The sequence below is a fragment of the Battus philenor genome, unplaced genomic scaffold (genome assembly GCF_028537555.1).
Source record: "Battus philenor isolate CCGP_79_NKW_IND1 unplaced genomic scaffold, ilBatPhil1.0.hap1 SCAF_6, whole genome shotgun sequence".
Taxonomy (NCBI): domain Eukaryota; kingdom Metazoa; phylum Arthropoda; class Insecta; order Lepidoptera; family Papilionidae; genus Battus; species Battus philenor.
In genome coordinates, this window is record NW_027181726.1 from 9,005,152 (window position 1) to 9,027,897 (window position 22,746).

The following is a 22,746-nucleotide window of genomic DNA, read 5'->3' on the forward strand; positions in this document are numbered from 1 at the left end:
ATTTTATGCGACATGTTGTAATTAGGATGTAATTTTATTTATTCGTGAGAATATTGTACAATGTAATTAATGTTCAATAATTGTAAATATTATGATAAATACCAAATTAAATGTTTAAAATTTCCATTATTTGCTATTTTAATTATAGTTAATAAGTTCTTAAGCCACCTAACCCAAATTTCACCCAAACCCAAAATTCACAGAGCTTTAATTTCACAGGTTATAATATTCTAAGAAAAAGTTTAATCTTCAGATGGTTAACTAGGTGAATAATTTTATAACAGTTATTAGTTATTAATTACATTTAGATATGTGTGTTAAATGCATCATAGTTTGTGCCACACATCATTATGTATTTTTGAACTACCTCTAGTAACAAAAGGTAGTTAGCCCATGAGACTCATTTAAAGTTATGCAGCTTCATTTAATTGAGCTTGTGGAGCAGTAATTAGTCTATTATGACAATGCATAAGTGGTTCATACTAAAATAAAATAAAAAACGATAGCAAAATAATTATTGTCAGAACAAGTTTCTAACTTTTTACATATTTCTTACTGCCTTTTGTTACTGTTTATCCCCAATAAAGTAAATAAATAAATAAAATGAAATATCAACATCTATGAACATATTTGGAATGCTCCAGCATCAGAATCAGTGTGAATTAAGAGAGTTCATTGAAAAAGTTTACTAGGATTGTACATGTTTTTTTAGACAAAGTGAATGTTCTTAAATAGTATAACGATGAACATTTTTCATAAAAAATCAAATCAAAATTTTGAACCTTTTTGTTTTGGAGATTGTGTTATATACCTAAATGTTATTTTTTCTTAACTGAAATAAGAAATGTAATATTTTTAGTGTTATGAGACACATATTCAATTAAGGCTCAGAGGTGTTGTTATATTTACTATTTGGTCTATCTAGTCTAACCTTATTGTGCTTAAGTATATAAAACATATTCTATAAAATATAGTTACCAAATTTTTTTATCTCTCTCTTTACTTATAAATTTTTGCTATAACATTGTTTTAAAAAGTAGTAAATAACATTCTAACATAATAATTAAAAACGTAATAAAACAACCATAAGACTAATTAACTATTTAATAACCAAGGATTACATACTTTAATTAAGTTAAAACACCTTCTTCTTGCAGTTCTTTTTTAATCTTTAGTTGTAAATTTTCAGGGAGATGTTCAAGTTCTTTATTTATATATTTATTTAAATCAACTAAAGGTTTGTAGTGTTGGTGAACAATCTGCGACCCCGCAATCATTGATAACATCGCAGCCAGAGAAAATGAAATATATTGACCCCATGTTGCTCCCGCAGGCATTTTATACTGCTGTATATTTCTTGATTTTATCTTCCACAATATCTTTTGCTTGACGCCTTTTAAAAGTACTGTAAAAATTAACTTCGCCCACTTTCCAATTTATCATAGAGAATTCTAAAGCTGCTCCAAGAATAAAAAACATAGGTAAGAACCTATACATTCCAAAAACCTTTTTTCCAGGCCATTTATTTACTAATCTATGAAACCAACCAATCCTCATTTCTCTCTTATCTAAGCAAAACAGACATTAGTTATTACTTATATAATAATGAACAGTTGAGCGAGCAAAAGAATTTTAACATAAAATTATTCTTTAAAAATAAAATTAGGTTATTATTAACTTGAACTTTGACATTTTTTTACGCTGCAATGTAAAAGGCAAAAATTTTTATTAATACAGCCAGTTGTTCCTATGAATTCGAACTACTGAATTGAAAAAATTGTTTTAAAAACTATAATTTGTAGACATTTAACATTGCGTCAATTTCACTAACTAACAAATTCTCTTGTAGGCCTTTGTCTAAAGTAAAAAAAAAGTTATAATTTACGATAGTAGGCCTCAACTGCAGGTTGTATTGACACAATACCGTGTCTATGTCCTATCGTTTCAACGAGACTAAAAAGTATATCAGAGTATAAAAATACCGAAGCTAGTATAAATATTAGGTTAACAAGATTTTTTATGTCTAGTCTCAAGATCATGACAGCATATTGGATGTAACAACTATTGTTGAGTATTTTTGATAATATTTTATATTTAAAAATAAAAAGAAATATTTTATAATCAATATGACGCACCTTTACCATCAGGCAAACGGTTTGGCCGTGTCGTCACTGTACATAGAATTATTGCTATTTTATTTTTAAAATATATGTTTACTATAAGTAATATTATTCACATTCTCTCCCTGTTTAGATTTTAAAAAAATAGTTGATGAATTTCATTAATTTTTCGTAGCAAAATTTTTTTTAAAAAATCACTATATTGAAATGGCAGAATGATAAAATAACTTGGTCTTTAAAAAATGTTTAAGAAAAAGTTTTTCAAAATTATTTTAAAATTTTACGAGATGAGATATGTTTGTTATAAACATATTTAACTATCAATTTTAATATATAACAATCATTAATTTGAACCTCCGGGTCGCAAATAAACAGTAAACGTTTAGTTAAAAAGCATTATACATGGATATTAAGCAAAAATCATGTTACGGTCGGGAATATTTTGAAAAAACACCACCGATAAAGCTAACAGAAGGAAGACAAATTAAATTGAATCAAACGGGTTGGGGATTACTATCTGACTACATTTTAGAGTCTGTTAAAATCAATTTACAAAAAAATGCATCCAGACTATCAACGGCTACTTTGAAAGTAGCTGATAGATCTGGACAAATAACTTGTGTTATCAAAGGACAAATCACTGCATTATTATTCAATTTAACTAGAAGTGAATGGGCAAAAATTGAAAAGTTATGTGTACGCGAACAGTTATTTTATAGATATTTTAAAAATGGTGTGAATAGAAATTCCAGTGCTGACCAGAAAATGTTTTACAATTTCTGCATGAGTAATCAAACAACTGATTTACTTGTAGCTATTTTTAGTAGATCTATTAATATGAGAAACAAAAACAAAAATGATGCAGTTTTATGTATTATAGATCTTAGAAAATGTGATAGTGCAATTTTAGATATTTATTTAAATCATTTCAAAGAAAAACTGATAGATTGAGAATTATGGTAAAATGTCATCAATTATTTTTGTTCTTTAAAATAAAAATCATAGTAATTGAATTAATCATGTAATGAAATTTTGTTGAAATATATGCATTTGCTTGTCAATTTTTTTCATTTTCTCTTATAATAGTCTAAGCAAATATGAATATGATTCTTGATATTACTGTCAAATAACAACTCATTATCACTATTATATTCTAGTTTTGAATAATATTACAGCTAGTCAAATTACTGAATTGTACCAACTCTGGTGTCACAGTTGTAAACATTTGTAGATTACAAAAGTTTGCATTTCCAAAATTTGTGTTCAAATTATTGTTATGCATGTCCACATTATATTAATACCATTTTTACTGATAAGTACTCTTGGCTGACTAATACAACTAGAAACTAATATAAAGTAACTAAAGTAGTTGGCTAAACTTAACCCTTGTGTGAATAGTAAAAAAATAACTTGTTTACAATGCAGTTAACTAGACAGTAACTCGGAGAAAAGAGGATCGAGTTCTGGTTTTTTTCATTAATCTATACAAAAATGTGGTTGTTTTTTAACATTACATGTTTTTTATTATTTAACTTCTTGCATTGCCTCTCTGTCCGCTACAGGTTGACACTCTGAAGTTTTAAGATGAATGTAGAACACATTCATAATCATATTTACTAGAAATAGCGATCTCCAATAAATGTTACCTAAACTAATAATTTAGTCATAGGTGTTAAAAGTATAGGGTTGAAAGTATAGCTTATTTGCTGTCAATGCTATCAAAATGCAGTGGTTTTAGAAATAATAATGTATTGATAATATAGTATAAAAAATATTGTTAACTTTCTTTCCCTGAAGACTGTACTGCCAGAAATTATTGGACTGTCACATTCTAATAGAAATATTTTAGTGATCACTTTATACAGGTTTATCAGAAATAGGTGTAACAGCCTTAAAGCATTTTATTGACATGACAACACATTCAGCCCTTTAAAGCTTTACACCTACATCATTATATACATCTTTAATCTCAAAAAGGTGGAATGAACATCATATGATATATTTTCATAATTTACCTAACCTGAATATACTTACAAAGTATAATGTCTATGCAATATTATAGAATAAATATTATATAATACAAAAATAAGTACACAAATATAATTACATTTATTATTGTGTTGATTCTTTCAGCTCGTCAAGCAAATTAAAACCAACGCTTCGAACGCGTAACGAGAGTTTATTTGTGATCCTAATGTCGAAAGAAAGCACGTTTCAAAGAAAAAAAAAGTATTGCTAGAAAAAGTGATTACTGTAAAATATATAAATATAGAATATAAAAGTTGTATTAATTCCTTATATCAATTAAAATTCAGTCTAGAGAAAAATGTTGGTAATAAATGGCACAAGAAAAAATCGACTAATGCTACCGACAATTAAACCTCTCCTATTTCATAAGTCCGTTGTCAACGCTCGCGGTGGCAGCGCTCATGTTCTTATTTCCTCGGTCCCCACCATGCCGCGCATTTCTAAGGCGCGGCACAGCGACTTTGATAGCTCAATAGTGCGTACTTACTACTGAAATTTTCATTATTAAGTAAAATTTGTTGATACTACTAAGTTTCTTAAAGAAAACAAGCAATGTACTCGTAGTAATAAACCACCTCTTGAAAACTGTAAAGTATTCGGGCAACTTTCGAGCAAGAAATTGTTCTAAATATATTAGGTTTTTCTAATATTAGTAAGCAATTAAATATGATCAAAATAAAAACATGTACCTCAGGCATATAGTCAACCTAGGTAAGTCAAGTCACACTTTCTCCAAGTTCAATCAGAGGTCAATCATCGAAACTAAACTGACTGAGCAGCGTTCCGATAACTACAAAACATCTGTTTCAATATCTCGCAGTGTATTTAGAAGAACGTCTACGACGAATGTGTGTTACCAGTAATGACTTACGACAGCAAAATGTGGTTTTTCACTTTGGGCCTCATCGGCAAGTCCATAGTCGCTCAACCAGTCATGGCAACCTCGGAATTTTTCTACGAGATCAAATCAGAAATTTAGAGATCCGAAAACAAACGAAAGTAACCGAAATAACCCAACGAATTGGCAAGTTATAATGCCAGTGGATGGGGGATACCGTGCGGAACATGACCATCTCGGCCGTAAGGTTTTGGAATGTGGAACACGAACCAGAAAGCTTAGCTTAGGACATCCAACAAGATGGATAGACGATCTTGTTAAAGTTAAGGTAAAGACGGTACAGTCCGCTTCCAAGCGGTCCCATAAGAAATCTATCAGGGAGGTCCGTGTCCAGCTGTGGACGTTCAATAGCTGGAATAATGAATGAAGAGATATTATTAAACTATATCTTTAGTTTTTCTGACCTTGAGAGCGTACATTAAAATTGTACATTATTATTGTTGTTAGATAATAAGACTTATGTGTATTCAACAGTGTAATTTAGCATTTAGTAGTTTTAAAAATCATTTACTTTTATCGTATCATTTTTAAGTATAGTTAAAATGGACAAAATAAATCGTAAGCAATAGGGCATTAATAAGCATAATCAGCTTTGAACAAGATAAAAAAGATAAATATTTTACAGTAGTATAATAAAATAATATGATTACTCAATTGTTTAGCTAAGAACATTAAATTTTAACGTGAGCTACAGCGAACCTAATGAAGAGCAAATGTGTGGACATAGTTTTACATATCAACATGTCCACTATACATTATGGTAACGGCCGATTTAAATAATCTTCGTGTTATATCATTTTCTAAATTCTCAAATACATGCCTTGCGATTTTATTTGGTCTCTCCTACAATAACTTATAAACATCTATCTCCATGCTGCTCTACTCTAAATAATACGGATATAATAATTTATATTTTGTTCGGAATTACGCTAAAACTTAATGCTTAACAAAGCACTCATAGGCATAGCCTGTCACGAATAAATTAAGTTGGGGACACATTTTATACTGGTGTACAGCGTAATACTCTACTGAAAGAAGATTAGGAATTGAAGAGAAAAAAAAAATAAACAGCTGTCTCATAGTTACTTGATGCTTTTCGTAAAATTGTCTGAGTGTAAGAAGAACGAGTTTATTAGTTCTTTTGTGGTGGTATTTTAAACTTCGCAATAGTTAAGATAAATCTTTTAAACTTTTATTGATTGTCAGTATAATACTGGAAAGTAAAACAAAATACAGTTTTGCATTACACCATTTATAGTTAGAGATTCAACCATATATTGGAATAACAAGCACTGTATGTAACAGTAACTCTACAAAAGATTTTTCAGACGGATAAATTGTAATGTCATGTTAGATTATCACACGTTAAGTTTTTACATGAATAAAATAATTTCACTAAATTAAGTTTTTTTTGTTGTTAAGAAGTCACAATTACAAATAAAGTCCCAGACACAAAGTGAGTCAATATATATATACGTATTTAAAGATACTTAAATACGGTATTTTAAATATAAAAAAATTTACTACAAAAACCCTTTGCTACTAGGTTAAATATTTATTGTTATTAATCATCAAAAATGATTAGAAAGTTGTACAAAATGTGTAATTGCTGCTTGCATGAACGAACGTAGCGCGTGGGCCACGGCCTGTGTCTGGGTGGAAGTTAAAATCTACAGTGGGCGTTGACATCCACAGGGTACTACGGTTTTTTGCCAACGGAAGGCAACGATATTTAAATACAGTTTGTAGGCGAAGGCTGCGTTCTGACAGAGTGTTGGCAGTGGGCTTTGTGCCGGCGCGGAGAGTGAACGTTGGCGCGCTGGTTTATTGCGAATCACGAAATACGAGTGTAGCTGCAGCGATCGAGATACGAACAAATCAAACTCGACATGGAAGTCGCGGGACAGTGGCGGCGAGAGTGGGCAGGAAAGGCCGAATACGGAAAGGTAAAGACCACCCACATCCCTTAACACATCAGCTGGAAATCGGCAAGTAAACAAAACCATCAAAACTTATCTCGGAACATATATCAAGGGTGATTTATTATTTTGAATAATTAAAGTGTAGAAAATTTGAAGCGTGGGTTTAAGTGTCGTCAGAATTGAATTTAGAGCGTCTTTTGTGTTGATCTCTACAAAAGATTTAAAGCTGATAGAATGACATGAATTACGGCATTTTAGATTTACAAGCGGTCACTGCCAAAACTGTAAAGCGGACGTTTCCTTATACGGCTTAAAAAAAAAAACTCAGACCGAAGCTATTACCAAACAAGACTCACAACTTTTAACTTGAAATAACCTAAAATGAATCATTCGCAACCATATCTTAAAGTTCAATGCTGTAAGCGACTTTTTTCCTAACCCGTCCGAACCAGTTTTCAGTGATATTGCTCTTTTTAATTTTAAGTACACAAAACTTAACCAAACAATGATTAGATGTTTGCAAACTACAACGAATTTTACTGTTTCGATTAACCTTTGTGTTTAATTTCATTAATCGATTATTACTACTCATTACATTAACGATAATTTTACAATTTTAGATAATCTCTACAATAATATGTTCACATATTTTATAAATAAGGTATTTGAACTGATTTGTCAAATAGAGAATAATCCCGAACTAACTCTATAGCGATAGTTCGTATTACTATATGGTTGTATGCAACATATGTAATACTATTAAAGTTAAGTATTATGAAATTTAACTACATATTGATCTTACGCATCGCGATATCACATGTTAATTCACAAACATGCAAGCTGGTCATCCTTTGTGTGATAATGTAAATATATAATATATATTAAGAATTGATTTATGTATATATATTTATATATATATATGGTATTTTTTTTTAAATATTGTTCAGTAAGAAAGTGAGTTTATTGTAATAAAAATTTGTTATTAATTTAATATTCAGATGTCGAATACTGCTTGTTTACATGCATTCATAATATTTATAACGTGTTAAACGCGAAGAATTTTAGTGCATTTGCGCTAATCAATAGTTTTTGCGCTGACATCCGATTATCAAACAGTGAAAGTGGCATTGTACGCGAGGAAGCCATCCATTCTTTGAAGCCAATGCCACAATACATTACGATATAATTTTCTATAATAAAAACTAAAACATTGCTTTTAATTTAGACAAAATACAACAGTTTGCAAAAAAATATATATAATTGCTTCAATTAGAGGTTTGCGCATCACTAAATAATTAATTATTATAGATAGTAACAGAAGTAAAGATCGGATTTTCCTGATATACTCTCACTTAGTAATAATCTTTTAATTTATTAACAAGTATCTGCATCATTATTAACCAAATGGCAAACTGTTTTCAAGGCAACAAGAGAACTCAATTCACTTTGTTGCAAAGTTAGTTTCCGTTGCGTTGATGTCTTTTGTTCAATTGACACTTATTTATTCCATAAATAAACTTTATTTTTATTTTCTCTTGTTTTTATTTGGCCTAATCTCAAATATTATGCCAAATATAAAAAGAGACGATGTGACAATAACAAAATCAGGAGCAGTCAAAGAATATCAAACGTCAATTGGGCAGGACTCTTACATATTTAAGGCTTTTACATATTGCGCAGGTTCATGGCAGCAGGGCGTAGAGGGCGCCTAGCTTAATCCCTTTAAGGTAGCGAAGTTCTAGGGTCCTCGCGGGAACCGTGGCTCGGGCCGCTGCATACTACTTTTTCATCCAATCGGGACAAAGAAAGTTTAAATCCTATTAACTCCCATTAGGAATCATTAAAAATTACCAATTATAAATATTTAATTACTTTAGCACATAACGACTGATGTGATCATAATTATTTTTTCTCAGATCATATTGAATCAATATTTCAAAAGCCGTAACAAAAGTTCATTTCCGTCAGTAATACCAAGAAAACGTTGTTTCATCAATAATTTCGTTTTAAATGAGCGACGACTTTTAAAATGTTTATTCTGTTGATGATCGTGGTACGCAAACTGCCGGATATCGTGTGCTAAGGCCACCGCGAGGCTTCACCACAACCAACGTAATCGTTGTGAATTACATCAAATCATTATTCATTCATCTAGCAAAACATTTAATAAGCTATGTTTCGAACAGACCAAGATTTCACTGTTCAATCTATTTTCATATGATTTAAAAATTATTTGAAACGTCAAACAATACTCCCGATGATTCAGATGGGTATAAAATAATAATTTTAAAACGTATTAGCATATTTAATTGTCATCGTTTCTTAGTAATACGTCTGATGATCTTATGAATTAAATGTGTTTGGAGTTTTCCCATATACACGTCATCACGAATTAATTACATCGTGATTCTCAATGGTGCAAGAGTCAATGACCGACCTCGTTGATTTCTTTCATATTCTTGTATGGACGAATATGCCCTGACCGATTAATTTACGCGGGCAAATCAACACTAGATTGTTAAAGATAACCGTTATATACGAACGCAATGTAAGCACTAGACTGCGGTCTTGTAATGTCGATTGTGGTCACGTTAGCTCTGGCCGGTGACGTCACATTATCCTCCTCTACTACCTCGGCCTTGATGCAGTAACTGCCTTAGTAAAACTACAAGACTTATTATTATACCACTGACATAAATTAATCAAAAGTTTTAATAATGATTGTAAAAGGGATTTGTACACCTTCAATAGATTGTATGTTCTAATGCGTAAAAAGGCAACCTGGTTAAGAAGATGATAGATTAAAAATGAAGTTTAAATACAGACTGTTCCTTTCTATGTATGATTGTACATTTAATTATGCCGCTCGCACCTACGTAAAGTACCAGAACTTGTCGTTCATTGGAAAGATTGCAATCGCGAGGTGGCATTTCATTTCGCCCCCGCATCGGAGCTCGCGTCACTCGCTATAATAAATATACTTGTTTATTCCAAATGAAGGTCGTAATGGGAATGCGTAACTTATTACCTTAGAGCTGATGGCTGTGAAGGTGTGTCCTTTTTATGTGAAAAATACATTCAAAAACTAACGTCAATAGTTACCGAAATTTAAAATGCTACAAGACGGCAGAGGTAACAGTTATATTAAATAATGATGTCATCACTGCTCTCACACACTGTGCAAATTGCACGCGTGACTTTATTTTAATATAGATTCACTTAAAAGGTATCCAAAAACATGTACCGTTACGGGTTACTAAGGAGAAAGATTAATCTATTTTTTAAGGTTATATCTGATATAAAGAAAAACCATATTCTATAATGCTAATTCTAAAAACGAAGCTATTTTTTAAAAAAAAATGTATAAAATCGTTACCATTTAAAATACAATGACAAGTTGATTTTTGTTCAAAATGATCGTCAATATTTATTTTAGAAAATTAAAAACATGTTCATACTATATAAATTGTAACTGTCAGTGTTTAGTTCAATATTTAGTTTCGTTCTTTTGGCAGCATTGAGTTTTAAAAAATAATATAATGTCCTGGTAATTACAAGTAAGTTATGGACAGAGGTAATTGATTATACAGGTTGCTTCCTGTGCGCGATATATAATGTAATAAAATGTCAGAAGAAGGTGTATTGGTGAATGTACTGTCCGCACAAACAGGTTCGCCTGAGATGTCAGTAGATTCATCTGATACAATGCGAACGATTAAACATTACGAAATTACTATAGAAAATTAAATATTATTTAAGCTTCTATTTCACTGAGTAGAACAAATTTTGGGAACAAAATATGTTTTTCATTACATTAACAATTGCGAAACAAATTTAAATTAGAATTATGCAAGTAAAACTTTCTAAATATGCGCACATATTATTTCCGATACATGGAACTTTATTGGATACGCAGTTCTTAAATAACACTTAAAAATAAATTATAGCAGTAAAATAAATAATAAATGCAATATTTATATGATACAATAACAATTACATATTGTTAAGCTAAGAATTTATAAAATATACAAAATAAATATACAAAATATTATATATGCAAAAAAAGTATGCAATAAAAAGAAAAATAACATTTAACATGTGTAATCCATATTAAACATTTATACAAGACAGAATTTACTAACAATTACTACTACACTAATTTAGTAACAAATTCCTTACATAATTTTGAACTGTAGTGTTACCGAAGCCTCTATACCGCGCCATAGATATGCGCGCAGCGAGACCGGGGTACTGCCGGCCATTCCACTCTGCCAGTCCAGTTAATGACAATTAAAGCTCTCGATAACTCATGCTCTTTTTTCCACAGCCTCCACCTCAAAGATGTTTCCTAAGGCACGGGACAGCAGTTTTACAATGAAAAGTTGACTTTTTAATAAATAAGTAGGCTGTTAATGTTCCGAATAGTACATATATGCACATACATAAATGATTTCTTTCATATATGAGCCACTTCTTACATTAAGAACTTTTCGTAGGTTATTGAAGATGGCGTAACAAAACGAGTTGCCCGGGCGATGGAAGTGTTACACGCGAGTGCTCCGGGAGCCCGCGTCCGAGTGCTCAGGGCCGCCTATCATTCCACCGCCGGGCCCGGGGCACCCACCTCCTCCTACATGCTTCAGTCCTCTCGAAGGGTAAATATTTTTATATTTATTAAAAAGCTAACTTTTTTTATAAATTTTTAGCTGTAACAACACTAAAACACTCAGCCCCAAATTATATTTCAATTTTCGAGCAATATTTGAAAAATTTCTATGCAGATTACATTCAATTTAAAATGTTGTCACCCTATTAACAAAACAGTTACTTATTCGTTTTTTCTTCTTTTTTCTGAAAAACGTAAATTAACTATGCATTGTTATCAAACATTATAACAATTGCCTTGCTAAAACAATTTTCTGTAATTGCAAACGTGAAAGATGAACGTAAAATATTACGAGTTGTGTTAATATTTGTATTATCGCTTACAGGTGATTACTTCAGGATATGACTTTGTTGAACCTAAACCGTTACCATCGACTCCTTTAGAAATATCATCTCTACCGTTAGACGCAGCCGATACAGACACAGACGGCGAAAAACAGAATTATAAAGTAACTGAACCAGATGATTTAGACATCTCAGAACCTTCAAAATGGAGACGTGGTACTGAAAGAAACTCAATGCGAATGCCAAGCGAAGAATCGTCATCAACAGATAATGCCAGTATTATTGACCTCGATTCAAAAACATTTCGTCGAAACACGTTTAGAAATCAAACTTTAAAAAACAACCAGAATAACGATAAACCAACTAATTATAAAAACAATAGTATCTCGCCGTTATTAGATGCACCCGTGACATTGAGCACTCTCAAATATAAATCTCTCTTAAACGGAAGTAACGATTGGAATAATCGAAGGAAGAGCTATAGTTTTGAAGACACGGCACCAATAAATAAGATAATATCAGATAGAATAGACAGATTTGCCATAGAATCTTCTACCGATAGCGGCATTTGCAAGTCATCAGAAGTCGTCAACGAAGTAGAAAATACACGATATCCAAAATCTAAAGAAAAAGAGCCTACAACACAAGAAGAAACATTTAAAGATTGGCTTAGCAAAAATAGAGTAAGACTCGGAAGTCCTTCTAAGCTGGTCAAAGACCATAGTATTACGCCAGATCGTCTAGGTGAAAATAATATATCTTTGCAATCTTCAGGTAAAGTGTGTATCACACTGCCAGTGACAGTTGAAGTAGAAAGTGATTCTGAAACCAGAAAATCGCAAAATAGTAACGATGAACACGAGCGCAAACTCAAAAAAGTAGAATTTTGTAAGACCGAATTACATTTCGCAGCTGACACAGGTACCGTTAATATTATAGCCACAGATGAAAAACCACCACCCACAAATGATTTCCGACGACGAAGGAGTGCATTTGTTCCTATCAGTGACAGATTTGAAAAATCAGTAACACTTTTTGGCGAAAAAAATGATTTTCATGAAAACCGGAAAAGTGGTTTTTCCAGTTTTAATAACGATGAGACTGGAGATTTTGATGAGAATACAGCGGCTACAAAAAGTATTCTCAAAAATAAAATACCGAAACCCAAGCCATATCTCTTAGGAGAGAACATGACACTTGGGGACAATAACGATTTAAATAAATTTAATGAAAGTGATGCAAGTAAAGCATCTGGAGTTTCGCTTATAAATGCTCAACTTACTGCAGAGCAAAATTATAAAAAAGAAAGCACTGATTACTTAACTAAAATTGACTCAAGTATCTTTGAATATAAATCTTATAGGACTACAAACGAAGGTAATGTTTTTAAATACTTTTTAACGTTAATATCGGCTCTTGTCCACTTAATTCTTAAACTTAAGAATTTGTATTATTTTACAGGTACCTATAATAAAGACAGTTTCAAAAATCTTCAAGAAGTCGGTGTAGATGTAAATAAACATTGGAACTCAAATTGTGAATCACTCGATAATATTTCAAAAAATTCTATAAGAAAAAAATTAGAAGCAATACAGAAGTCGCCGACACCAAGACGTTCTAACTCGCGACAACTGAGAGAAAGCGATTTAATGTATTTCGGTATCGAAAGAAATGAAGAGCAATCAATACAAAAATCCAATAAGTTTTATGATAACAACAATGAGCAAGATGAGATCTTTGAATCGGTGAAATTAGTACGAAAGTTTTCTAACAGCGTTTGTAGCAGCGAAATAGAATCGGACGAAGCACCGGAATATCAAAATATACCTTCTACCACATATTACACGCCTGTTCCCGCACCTCGCTCACGGACGAAATATAGTGGAACCCAAACAGAGGTGAGAACAGGTAATTTAAATTCTATAGAAGAACAAGAAAATGATGAAAATATTCCTAAAATCTTACGGAGGACCAGATTAAGAAGGCAAGATACCTCGACCTCTTCAAGTCGCAGCATATCTGAGCCACCAAAAGTCAATAGGTTACATCATAAGGAACAAGACAGTCGTCGAAAGAAAACTGAAATAAGCTCTTCAATTCGGTAAGCAAACTAATGTTAAATTATTATTATCTGCTAAATATTGTTTTTAGTTTCTATATTTACGAGTACTTAAGTAAAACAGAGCAATATATTAATATTGCTCTATTTTTTAAGAATAACAAATAAGACAACATTTTGACGATTAAAATCTGAAGGCATTATATTTTTATATTTACGTAAGATGAAATTCATACAACATTCCGTGATTTGATGTCGGACAATTTACGCTTAACGTACATAAGTAAACAAAGGATTACATTTAAAAAAAATTGATCCCGTAGACACTTTAGTATGATCTTATCGTGGTAAGAAAGACGCCTTTCTTATTATTACCATGTGATGTTTCTGGAATAATTTTCTTCCGATTTGATTTCGATAGCTGGAAAGCCTTTCGAACCTGAATACAATCTTCCTTTACATATAGTATGGCAGAAATGTACGTAACTTTGATGGACTTTCAAATATGACTCATCAGCTGTATTTATCTACCCGCCAAAATGATATTGCGGAGAATCGGAGAATACTAATACAAATTAGTCGTTACAATTATTTTCAAACAATCTTTTCTTATAATTTCCTTTTTTAATTTTAGTAAAAAGGACGACGTTGCAACCCAGGAACATGATTTGGAAACAACATCGCATGGGAGTTCATATTTGTATGTTAATGTACAAACGAAAGAGATAAACACAAAAAACAATTCTTTAAAGCATAAAATGAACTTAGAAGAAAAATCTCAAAACAAAAAGGATCCAGCTCAGAAATTAAATTATGAAAGAATAGAACATAAAAATCATAAGCACACTGATAGTGGCCGTAAACAAACTATACGAAGGAGTGATTCGTTAAACACCAAAAAGAATATAAACGACGATACGCAAATTCTCACCAGAACCAAAATAAAAAGAACTGAAAAACTTGTTACACCTGAACTTTCTCATTACGGAAGTAGAAGAATAAGGAACGATGCAATTAAATACAATGACAACGACAAAATACGTGAAAAAGATTACACAAACAATAGTAAGGATCATCGAGCAAGATCTTCGCATCATCACGCAAATCTTGATTCTAATCAAATAAGTCATTTGAAAGCAGACAAATCAACTAAAACGGAAACAAAACACGAAAGAAATAAAAAGGAGTTTGGAGAAAGAGATGAAATTAAACATAATAAACATTCTGCCAAGAATAAGGATTTACCTAATTCTATACCAAAGTCCCAGCAAGACTTCGCAATAAACAAATCATTAAAACAAAACAACCGAGTAACAGAGAACTATGATCCAAAAAAGTCAAGGCGAAGCGAATACGTCATTAATTATGATGATAAAAAGGGAACGGTCTCGTCTGTACGCAAAATTTCTTCTAAAGACACTTCCGATATTAAAAAATATCAAACTAAAGAAAATAAAGAGAATACTAATGAAAAAAAAGGCAAAATCAAGCAATTAAATAAAATAGCCCTGCGTAAGTAACTCGTACACACATGATGCTAATTAATAACGTATCCATTTATAAAATGAACATATTTCAGAAAAGATTTCAGATCGATACGGAATAATAAACAAGGAGAGAGTGTGCAAAGCAAAAACACATGTTCAAAGAGCTTGCCAACTGTTATAAGTAAATAGCATACTAGTCTGTATTGTTAGATTGCAAAAAGTTTTTTGATTGCATGTGTGGAAGTGTGTATTATGTTGCTCTTTAGAAAAGTAACAATGATCTCACGGTGAATTATTTTATAAATCAAGATTTTCCCTAACAATTCTAAGGTATTATATTAACATTAATAAAAATACATACATTTTACTACACACAGTTTTATTTAAATTGTTACAAAGTTCATACAGTTGTTAAAGGATCTTTATCACATTTGCTGACTAAAACTTGTACCTGTTTATTTAATTTATTTTGTAGTTGCGAGGAAAATCCACGTAAAAACCCTCTCTCGGAATCTGAATGATTAGTCAGTATAACTGTTATGCCTCTTTGAGTGGCGTCTAGCACATCATGATGAAGCATTTCTCCTGAAAAATAAAGTAATTTCGTAATCATTTAAAAATATTGTAGATGATAAAATACATTTTAGATGGATTGTTTGTTTTATATTTTGGTTTAACAATAAAGGTACGAGATGTAAATTCAAAATGAAAACTTAAGTCGGTGCAGAAAATTTATGATAAAACAATGGATTACATGGCACAGACATCTATCCTCTTTATTGCTTTAGTTGATGACTCAATGATAACGAATTAAACTTAATCTATAAAAAGACTTCTTTTTCTTGAGTATATATGTTTTTGGAGGCCTATTTAGAACAACCTGGCTTGACTAATCCAGTGAAACTAGGATCCCTATATACATACACACTTTAAAATTCGTAACACTAACCTGTCAAAAAAAGGTCACATTCATCCACCTTCTTCAATACTGACCCTCCAGATCCTGCACATAACGCTACAGTCTGAATGACATCATTCATATTTTTACCGCTACCTAAAGCTAAACGCACATGTTTCAGGCTTGTAATCTTTTTAACTCTCACCACGGCATCGGCTAACGTTACGTCCGGTACAAGTTTTAAAAACCTGCAAAAACATTCTTTTTTCACAAGTCATAAAAATATTTATTATAGCTTAAAGATATTTTATAACAACAATCAGTTTTAATATTTGTCACATTTCTTACCTGCCAGCACCTGTTTTAGGATCTTCGCCTGGTACAATCGGAGAAGCGTCAATGTAAGGGAAAGCTGACGCTAACCAATCATTTACCCCGCCTTGTACACTATCCCAGCTTGTATGAGGAGAATAAAGTGATATGCGATTCTCCAACAAGAAAGAAATTATGCGTTCTTTCCATGAACTGAAACACCGCGATTATTTTTAAATGTATAGAATAAAAAATAATTAAATTATATATCATTCAAATTAAGGTCTTATAAATCTCAAGTTTAGGAAGATACAACATGCAAATAAATCGCGATATAAATTAGTTTTATTACTGAGTAAAATTCGCGTAATTGGCGAAGAGAGTTATTTTTCGGATTTTACTACGACATGAAATAAGGAAGGAGCAGACCCATAGACCAAAGAACGTAGCAGACAGCCCAGCGAATTGGCAAGTTGAAGCGACAATGGGCACATAATGATAGGTCCATGGCCGCTGCGGCCTTAAGGTTCTGCAGTGAAGATCACATACCGACAATTATAGCATAAAACGAACACCCACAAAAGTTATTGTCGACAGACGACCGTGTTGAGGTCGTCGGAAGACGCTGTGTACAGGTCACTTCCAACCGTTCCTACTGGAAATCTAAAAGTGGCCTATGTCTAGCAGTAGACGTATTACGGCTGAAATCATGCGAAACAGAAAATTTAGGAGATAAATCGAACGTTTAATCTCAGTTTGCTGTTGTGAGGCTCTGTGAGATTCTTATCTGGCATATGTCACCTTCTTATCACTTTCTTTAGTTTAAATTGATTATATTGAGATTATATTAAAATTCAATCGTTTATGGTAAAATTTCCATTTATATCAAAACCCATCTTATATTATTATTAAATATAGCGTACAATAAAGAAATGGTATAAATTACAAAACAAACCTTTGAATAACCGACTTTAGAGGAGCGAATATAGGCGGATGATAGGAAATAATCATTTCACATCCCTGATATTGAGCTTCTGAAGCCACATTTTCAGTCAAATCATTCGTTAAAAGTATTTTTGTAATTTGTCTGAAAAAAAAATTATAATAATACAGTATAAAAAAATATCATTTGTATTTAAATGAACTAATTAAAAAAGTAAAACGGATCTTAGTACAACTTTGGCCTGCTTGAACTGTTGAAAGTGACGGAGAATCTGTGCAAGTTCAAACTTTGACTGTAAATATAGCCAAAAGCGCGATTAGAATGGGACGAGATGGGTGTGAACAGAGAGAATCAAGTGATATTCATTCAATCGTAAGATGAAACCGACTTGGGGGAAATGTTAAATTCACAGCCAATTGAAAAAAAGGCTTGGAAACGTGACATTTAATTTGAAAAATGTTAGTGAAGGTTTGTTAAAACATTGATCCCTTTATGGAACGAAGTCTTATTTTGAAGAGGGAAATTGCTAATGCGACTGCTGCGTGTCAGTCTCAATTCAGACTCAGGCTTTTAAAAACAGCCACGCGAGAGAAAATTATAAAATTCTTCAAACCATTGTTCAAATCTTAAGATAATTAATCAAAACGTTCAAAACTTTGAATCAAATTGATTTTTTCATATTTTGTCATCGAGGAATGTATCCCATATAAATTACGATTGCGTATTCAAGGTTTCTGTTTTTGCGGCATATTTATGGAACGAATATCCCGCGAAATAAATAGCTTTTAGTTTATATTATAATTAGTTCTTTCTGCTGTCACCGATGTCACATATGTATTTTCGATTTTGTTTATTTAACTACATTTGAAATTAATGGATTAAGTAATTACCTTTGAGTGTATGGTTGTACCAGCAGACCTGTATTGTCCCAAACTTCAGAGAGCTTCTTGGGAGCGAAATTTTCTAACGCTGCAAGGACTTCTGTTAAATGAATTCCTGTACCTTCATAATTTGACATCTTTGGGTTTGGTGTAAACGAATTAAACCGTTTAATTACACCTATTCGAAAAATATTCAAATTTCTCAATGTACTGTTCATGAATTTTCTAAAAAAAATATGTATAGTTAATATGTATCAATATTTTAGACATTTCATTATCGTACATTAACATGCATTCAAATTTACAATTTTAATTATAAAGAAATTGAGTATATTATTATAGTATAAACTATCGATTTATTAAATGGCATCTTTAGTTAAGTGTCCATTATACAGTAGACAAACATTACTTTTCAAAATGCTGTTTCTGATTTGAAGTAAAGAAATAACGCCGCATATCCTTATTCATATGGAGAAATTTCTTCCTCTTCAAAAAGTTAATATTTGTTAACTTAGGATTAAAATAAAAATTATTATACTTAACAATGATGGTACTTCTAGAGCACAGATGATTCTGCAATATTTATCTTACTACAGACGAAATCTCCTACATTTTTGCCTTTCAGATTTGTTAAACACTGTGATAGTTATACTTATTTATGTTAGCATTATCACGAAAATAGTTTCATACAAAAAAAAAAAAGTTAAACGTAATCAATTGCTTCCTTTACAATCTCAAACCTGACAGATATTCCGAGAGATATAGCAGAATAAGTTAAATTCTATATAACATGTCAAGCATAAGAGCAAATATAAACTTTCCGTTTGAGGCTCTATGTACATATTTGTATACAATATAGAGAATTATTATTTAATAATTTAAAATAAGAGAGCAGTGAGGCATCGCTATTTGGAATGTTGATAAAGTTTCCTTAAGAATGCATAGCAAAACTTGCATACAAAATCATTCTGTAATGAAATTGAAAAATAATTTTACTATAAAAAGATTTATCTTGTAACCATGCATAAACAAATGTGTTTTTATAATTAAAACACAAGTCCACTAAGTAACTATAAGCTTATGTATTTATTTTTCAACAGGTATATATCTTGTTCAAAATAAAATTATAATATAATGTAATATGTTGTACAATGCAAATTTGCTGTCTAATATACACATTTTGTACGATTTTCACTTATATGCTATTCAAAAAATTTCCAAATCTTGATTTCTCCATCATCACTGCATGAAAGCAATTCTTGATTTCCTAGGGGATTCCATGCTACACAATTTACATCTTGAGAATGTGCATTTAGTTGTGTTGAAACAAGTTCAAATGTAGGTGAATTAGAATCAGAGTCATCTGCTTCTTTGAAAATTCTTATTATATCATCACCACATGCTGTAGCCAAAAGGCCAGTCTGGTTACACCATGCTATGTCGTAAACAGATCTTGTATGATATCCAGATAATGTGCAGACACATTTCCACACTGATTCTTTGTCTTCAACAATAATTCCTTCCTGGTTATCAGGTTTGTACTCTTTCCAAATTTTAACTGTTCTATCATCACTACAAGTGGCAAGTCTTTCTCCGGTTTTATCAAAAGCTAAACTCCAAACAGTCGATTCATGTGATTGTAGAGTAGCAATGCAAGACCAATCACTGTCTAGGGAATCCTCTTTATACATTTTCACTGTGTTATCATATGATGCTGATGCCAATATATCTAATGATGGATGCCATGCCACCTATAAAAATAATTATTATTTTATATTTTCTTCAAATATTATACAATAATGTATTGAAATTGTATTAATATGCTACAAACTTTTTTCACATCTTGGTTATGGGCATTGAGTACAGCTTCACATTCATATTCATCATCACCGGCCACTTCCCAAACCCAAACTGATTTGTCGCGCCCACAAGTTGCCAACAGCTGACCAGAAGGAGACCATGCTACACTTTTTACTTCATTCTCATGCCCTTCCAGTGTGGCATTGCACTCAAATTGACCTAATAACATATAATACATTTGTTATTTATAATAAAATAAATACTTTCTCATTTATTTCAATATGATGATACACACCACTCTTTTTATCCCAAATAGCTGTTGTAGCATCAAAACTTGCAGAAGCAAGAAAATTTCCGCATGGCGACCATGCCACTTCTCTTATAGTACGTTGATGTCCATCTACAAGAACAGTTTTGACAGTCCAATCTTGACCTTCTTTGCTCCATAATTTGATAATTTTATCTTCTCCACAAGAAGCGAATACTTTGCCTTGAGGATGCCATGACACATTCCAAACTATTCCTTTATGTCCAGTTAACGACTGCATAAGCTCTAGTCTACCCATATTTGCAGGTTTTCCTTAGATTTAGAAAAATGTCTTTTAATAATATGACTAAGATGTGTGCAATATACTAAAGAGTATTTAGAGGTCATAAGACCTTCAAACAATTTGTTTTTATGAAATAAAATCCAATTTCAATAAAAACTCATTTTTTCATTAAGATAATGTATACAACACTTTTGAGTGTCATATAACATATAACACCAGCTATCAACTATTAAAATGTGCAATGAGTGATTCTAGTTAGGCTAATCAAAATTTTGTTTTCGATTATCATACAATTTTCTGATTTAGAGACAACTATTCTTGATGGGGTGACAATAAGGCTGAATTATTGTTATTTGAGGTGTTTTATTTTTTTTTAAACTAACAAACATTTAGTTGAAATTTCAGGTATGTGTATAGGTGAAAGCATTGTAATACATTTCACCCCATCAAGAATAATTGTCTCTAAATCAGAAAATTTTATGATAAACAAAATTTTGATTAATAAGAACCTAATGCTTAAAGACAAATAAGTCTTCATGTCTTTGGTACAGTTAAGATTTACTACTGAATAAATTGACAGTGTCTTAACAAATTTTAAAAATACCCCAGAGAATCAAAAAGAATGTATGGATATTAACATACTTTTTCAAACAATACCATTTCAGGACAATGACAACAGAGATTATCAAGGCAATCATTAAATATACTGCATAAGTTGTATAAAGACATACAGATTTATAAATTAATACTTTCAAACAGACTTTTTGGGTCATATTTTTACATCCCTCTAACATAACTTTCAGGATCCAATTATGTCCAATAAGAATACTGAGAGCATGAATGGTTTGAGTAATAATAGAATAACATTAGAATACTAATAATTAACAAATGCTATATTTTAATATTTAAGATTCCTTTATAGTTTTCCTACTTTTTCTAATCACAAGAGAACACCACAGCTTTATTTAGCTTTCATTCAATCAAAATTCATCAAAAACTGACATTGTATATTTTAATGATCCTAAGTTTAAGACATATAAGGCAATTAATATATAAGGCATTTAAGGCAATAAACAAAACTTATATGACTTAGCATTTTTAATTAATGAATTATTTATTCTTACTCAATACATTATAAGAAAAATATATCAAATCGTGCAAAAAGAAACATAAACTTTTCATTAAACATAAGTATCTAAGTAATATCTCTTATCGTAGGTGATAAATTAAATTGCTTAACTAGACTTGTTTAACCTCTTTTACAATTTTTACATACTGGACTATATGTGTAAATACATATTAAAACAATTGGAAAATTGATACAATAGCTAAAGGAAAAATCAATATATCTAACCAAGCCAAATAGCTAAAGGAAAAATCAATACATCTAACCAAGCCAAATAGCCAAAGCAAATAAAAAATATGTATTACCTCCGCAGTAGATTTTAGTAGAAAAACGCTCCAAATTAAGCAAATATTAAAATTAATGTAAGCGAAACCTTTACAAAGTTTAATAGAATTAATATTTTAAAATTTGGTTAAGTAAAAACATGATCAGAATGCACTCTAGATAACATGAAATAATATTTTCAAATCTGTCAATCGATGAAATACCCTAAGTATATGACAATACAAGTTTTAGCGTCAACACTTTTAAGACCCCTGATCTGTACCTTGTGTGTACCCTGATTCATAATGTTTTAACGAAAACCATATTTTTTTTTGAAAAAAAAAATCAGCAGAAAACTTTTAAATATCATATAAAATGCGATACATTGTTTGTATATTTGTTAACGGTACTGTCAATAATAAAAGTAGAAATTGTTAATTACACGACTTGCGAGCATCAATGCATTTCAATGGAAACTCTTTAACATTTATTGTTACTTATTAGTTT

The 22,746-nt window shown here is 31.2% G+C and overlaps 4 protein-coding genes across 5 annotated transcripts; 1 reads left to right on the top strand and 3 right to left on the bottom strand.

Annotated features, from left to right (window-relative positions):
* Positions 1 to 1,106: 1,106 nt before the first annotated feature.
* Positions 1,107 to 1,337, bottom strand: sloth2 (sloth 2). The gene has a single exon (XM_068773198.1). It carries the CDS (start codon positions 1,335 to 1,337, stop codon positions 1,131 to 1,133), a length of 207 nt encoding a protein of 68 aa, XP_068629299.1. The 3' UTR covers positions 1,107 to 1,130.
* A 1-nt stretch (position 1,338) lies between these two features.
* On the bottom strand, positions 1,339 to 1,692 carry sloth1 (sloth 1). Its single transcript, XM_068773197.1, has one exon. It carries the CDS (start codon positions 1,555 to 1,557, stop codon positions 1,339 to 1,341), a length of 219 nt encoding a protein of 72 aa, XP_068629298.1. The 5' UTR covers positions 1,558 to 1,692.
* Positions 1,693 to 6,841: 5,149 nt separating this feature from the next.
* On the top strand, positions 6,842 to 15,842 carry LOC137930099 (putative uncharacterized protein DDB_G0282133). The gene is made up of 6 exons (XM_068773193.1): positions 6,842 to 6,992; positions 11,465 to 11,623; positions 11,960 to 13,295; positions 13,380 to 14,019; positions 14,612 to 15,489; positions 15,557 to 15,842. The coding sequence occupies exons 1-6, from the start codon at positions 6,936 to 6,938 to the stop codon at positions 15,643 to 15,645; spliced, it is 3,159 nt and encodes a 1,052-aa protein (XP_068629294.1). The 5' UTR covers positions 6,842 to 6,935; the 3' UTR covers positions 15,646 to 15,842.
* On the bottom strand, positions 15,838 to 22,486 carry Ciao1 (cytosolic iron-sulfur assembly component 1). 2 transcript variants are annotated; one of them, XM_068773196.1, is made up of 6 exons: positions 22,281 to 22,482; positions 18,508 to 18,723; positions 17,630 to 17,761; positions 16,711 to 16,887; positions 16,414 to 16,610; positions 15,838 to 16,049 (listed from the first exon to the last, which is right to left on the bottom strand). In XM_068773196.1, the coding sequence occupies exons 2-6, from the start codon at positions 18,714 to 18,716 to the stop codon at positions 15,865 to 15,867; spliced, it is 900 nt and encodes a 299-aa protein (XP_068629297.1). In that variant the 5' UTR covers positions 18,717 to 18,723; positions 22,281 to 22,482; the 3' UTR covers positions 15,838 to 15,864. The 2 variants fall into 2 exon arrangements, with proteins under 2 accessions (XP_068629297.1, XP_068629295.1); XM_068773194.1 differs by lacking the exons at positions 15,838 to 16,049; positions 16,414 to 16,610; positions 16,711 to 16,887; positions 17,630 to 17,761; positions 18,508 to 18,723 and adding exons at positions 19,557 to 20,249; positions 20,330 to 20,517; positions 20,594 to 20,878 and having other exon boundaries at positions 22,281 to 22,486.
* Positions 22,487 to 22,746: the final 260 nt, after the last annotated feature.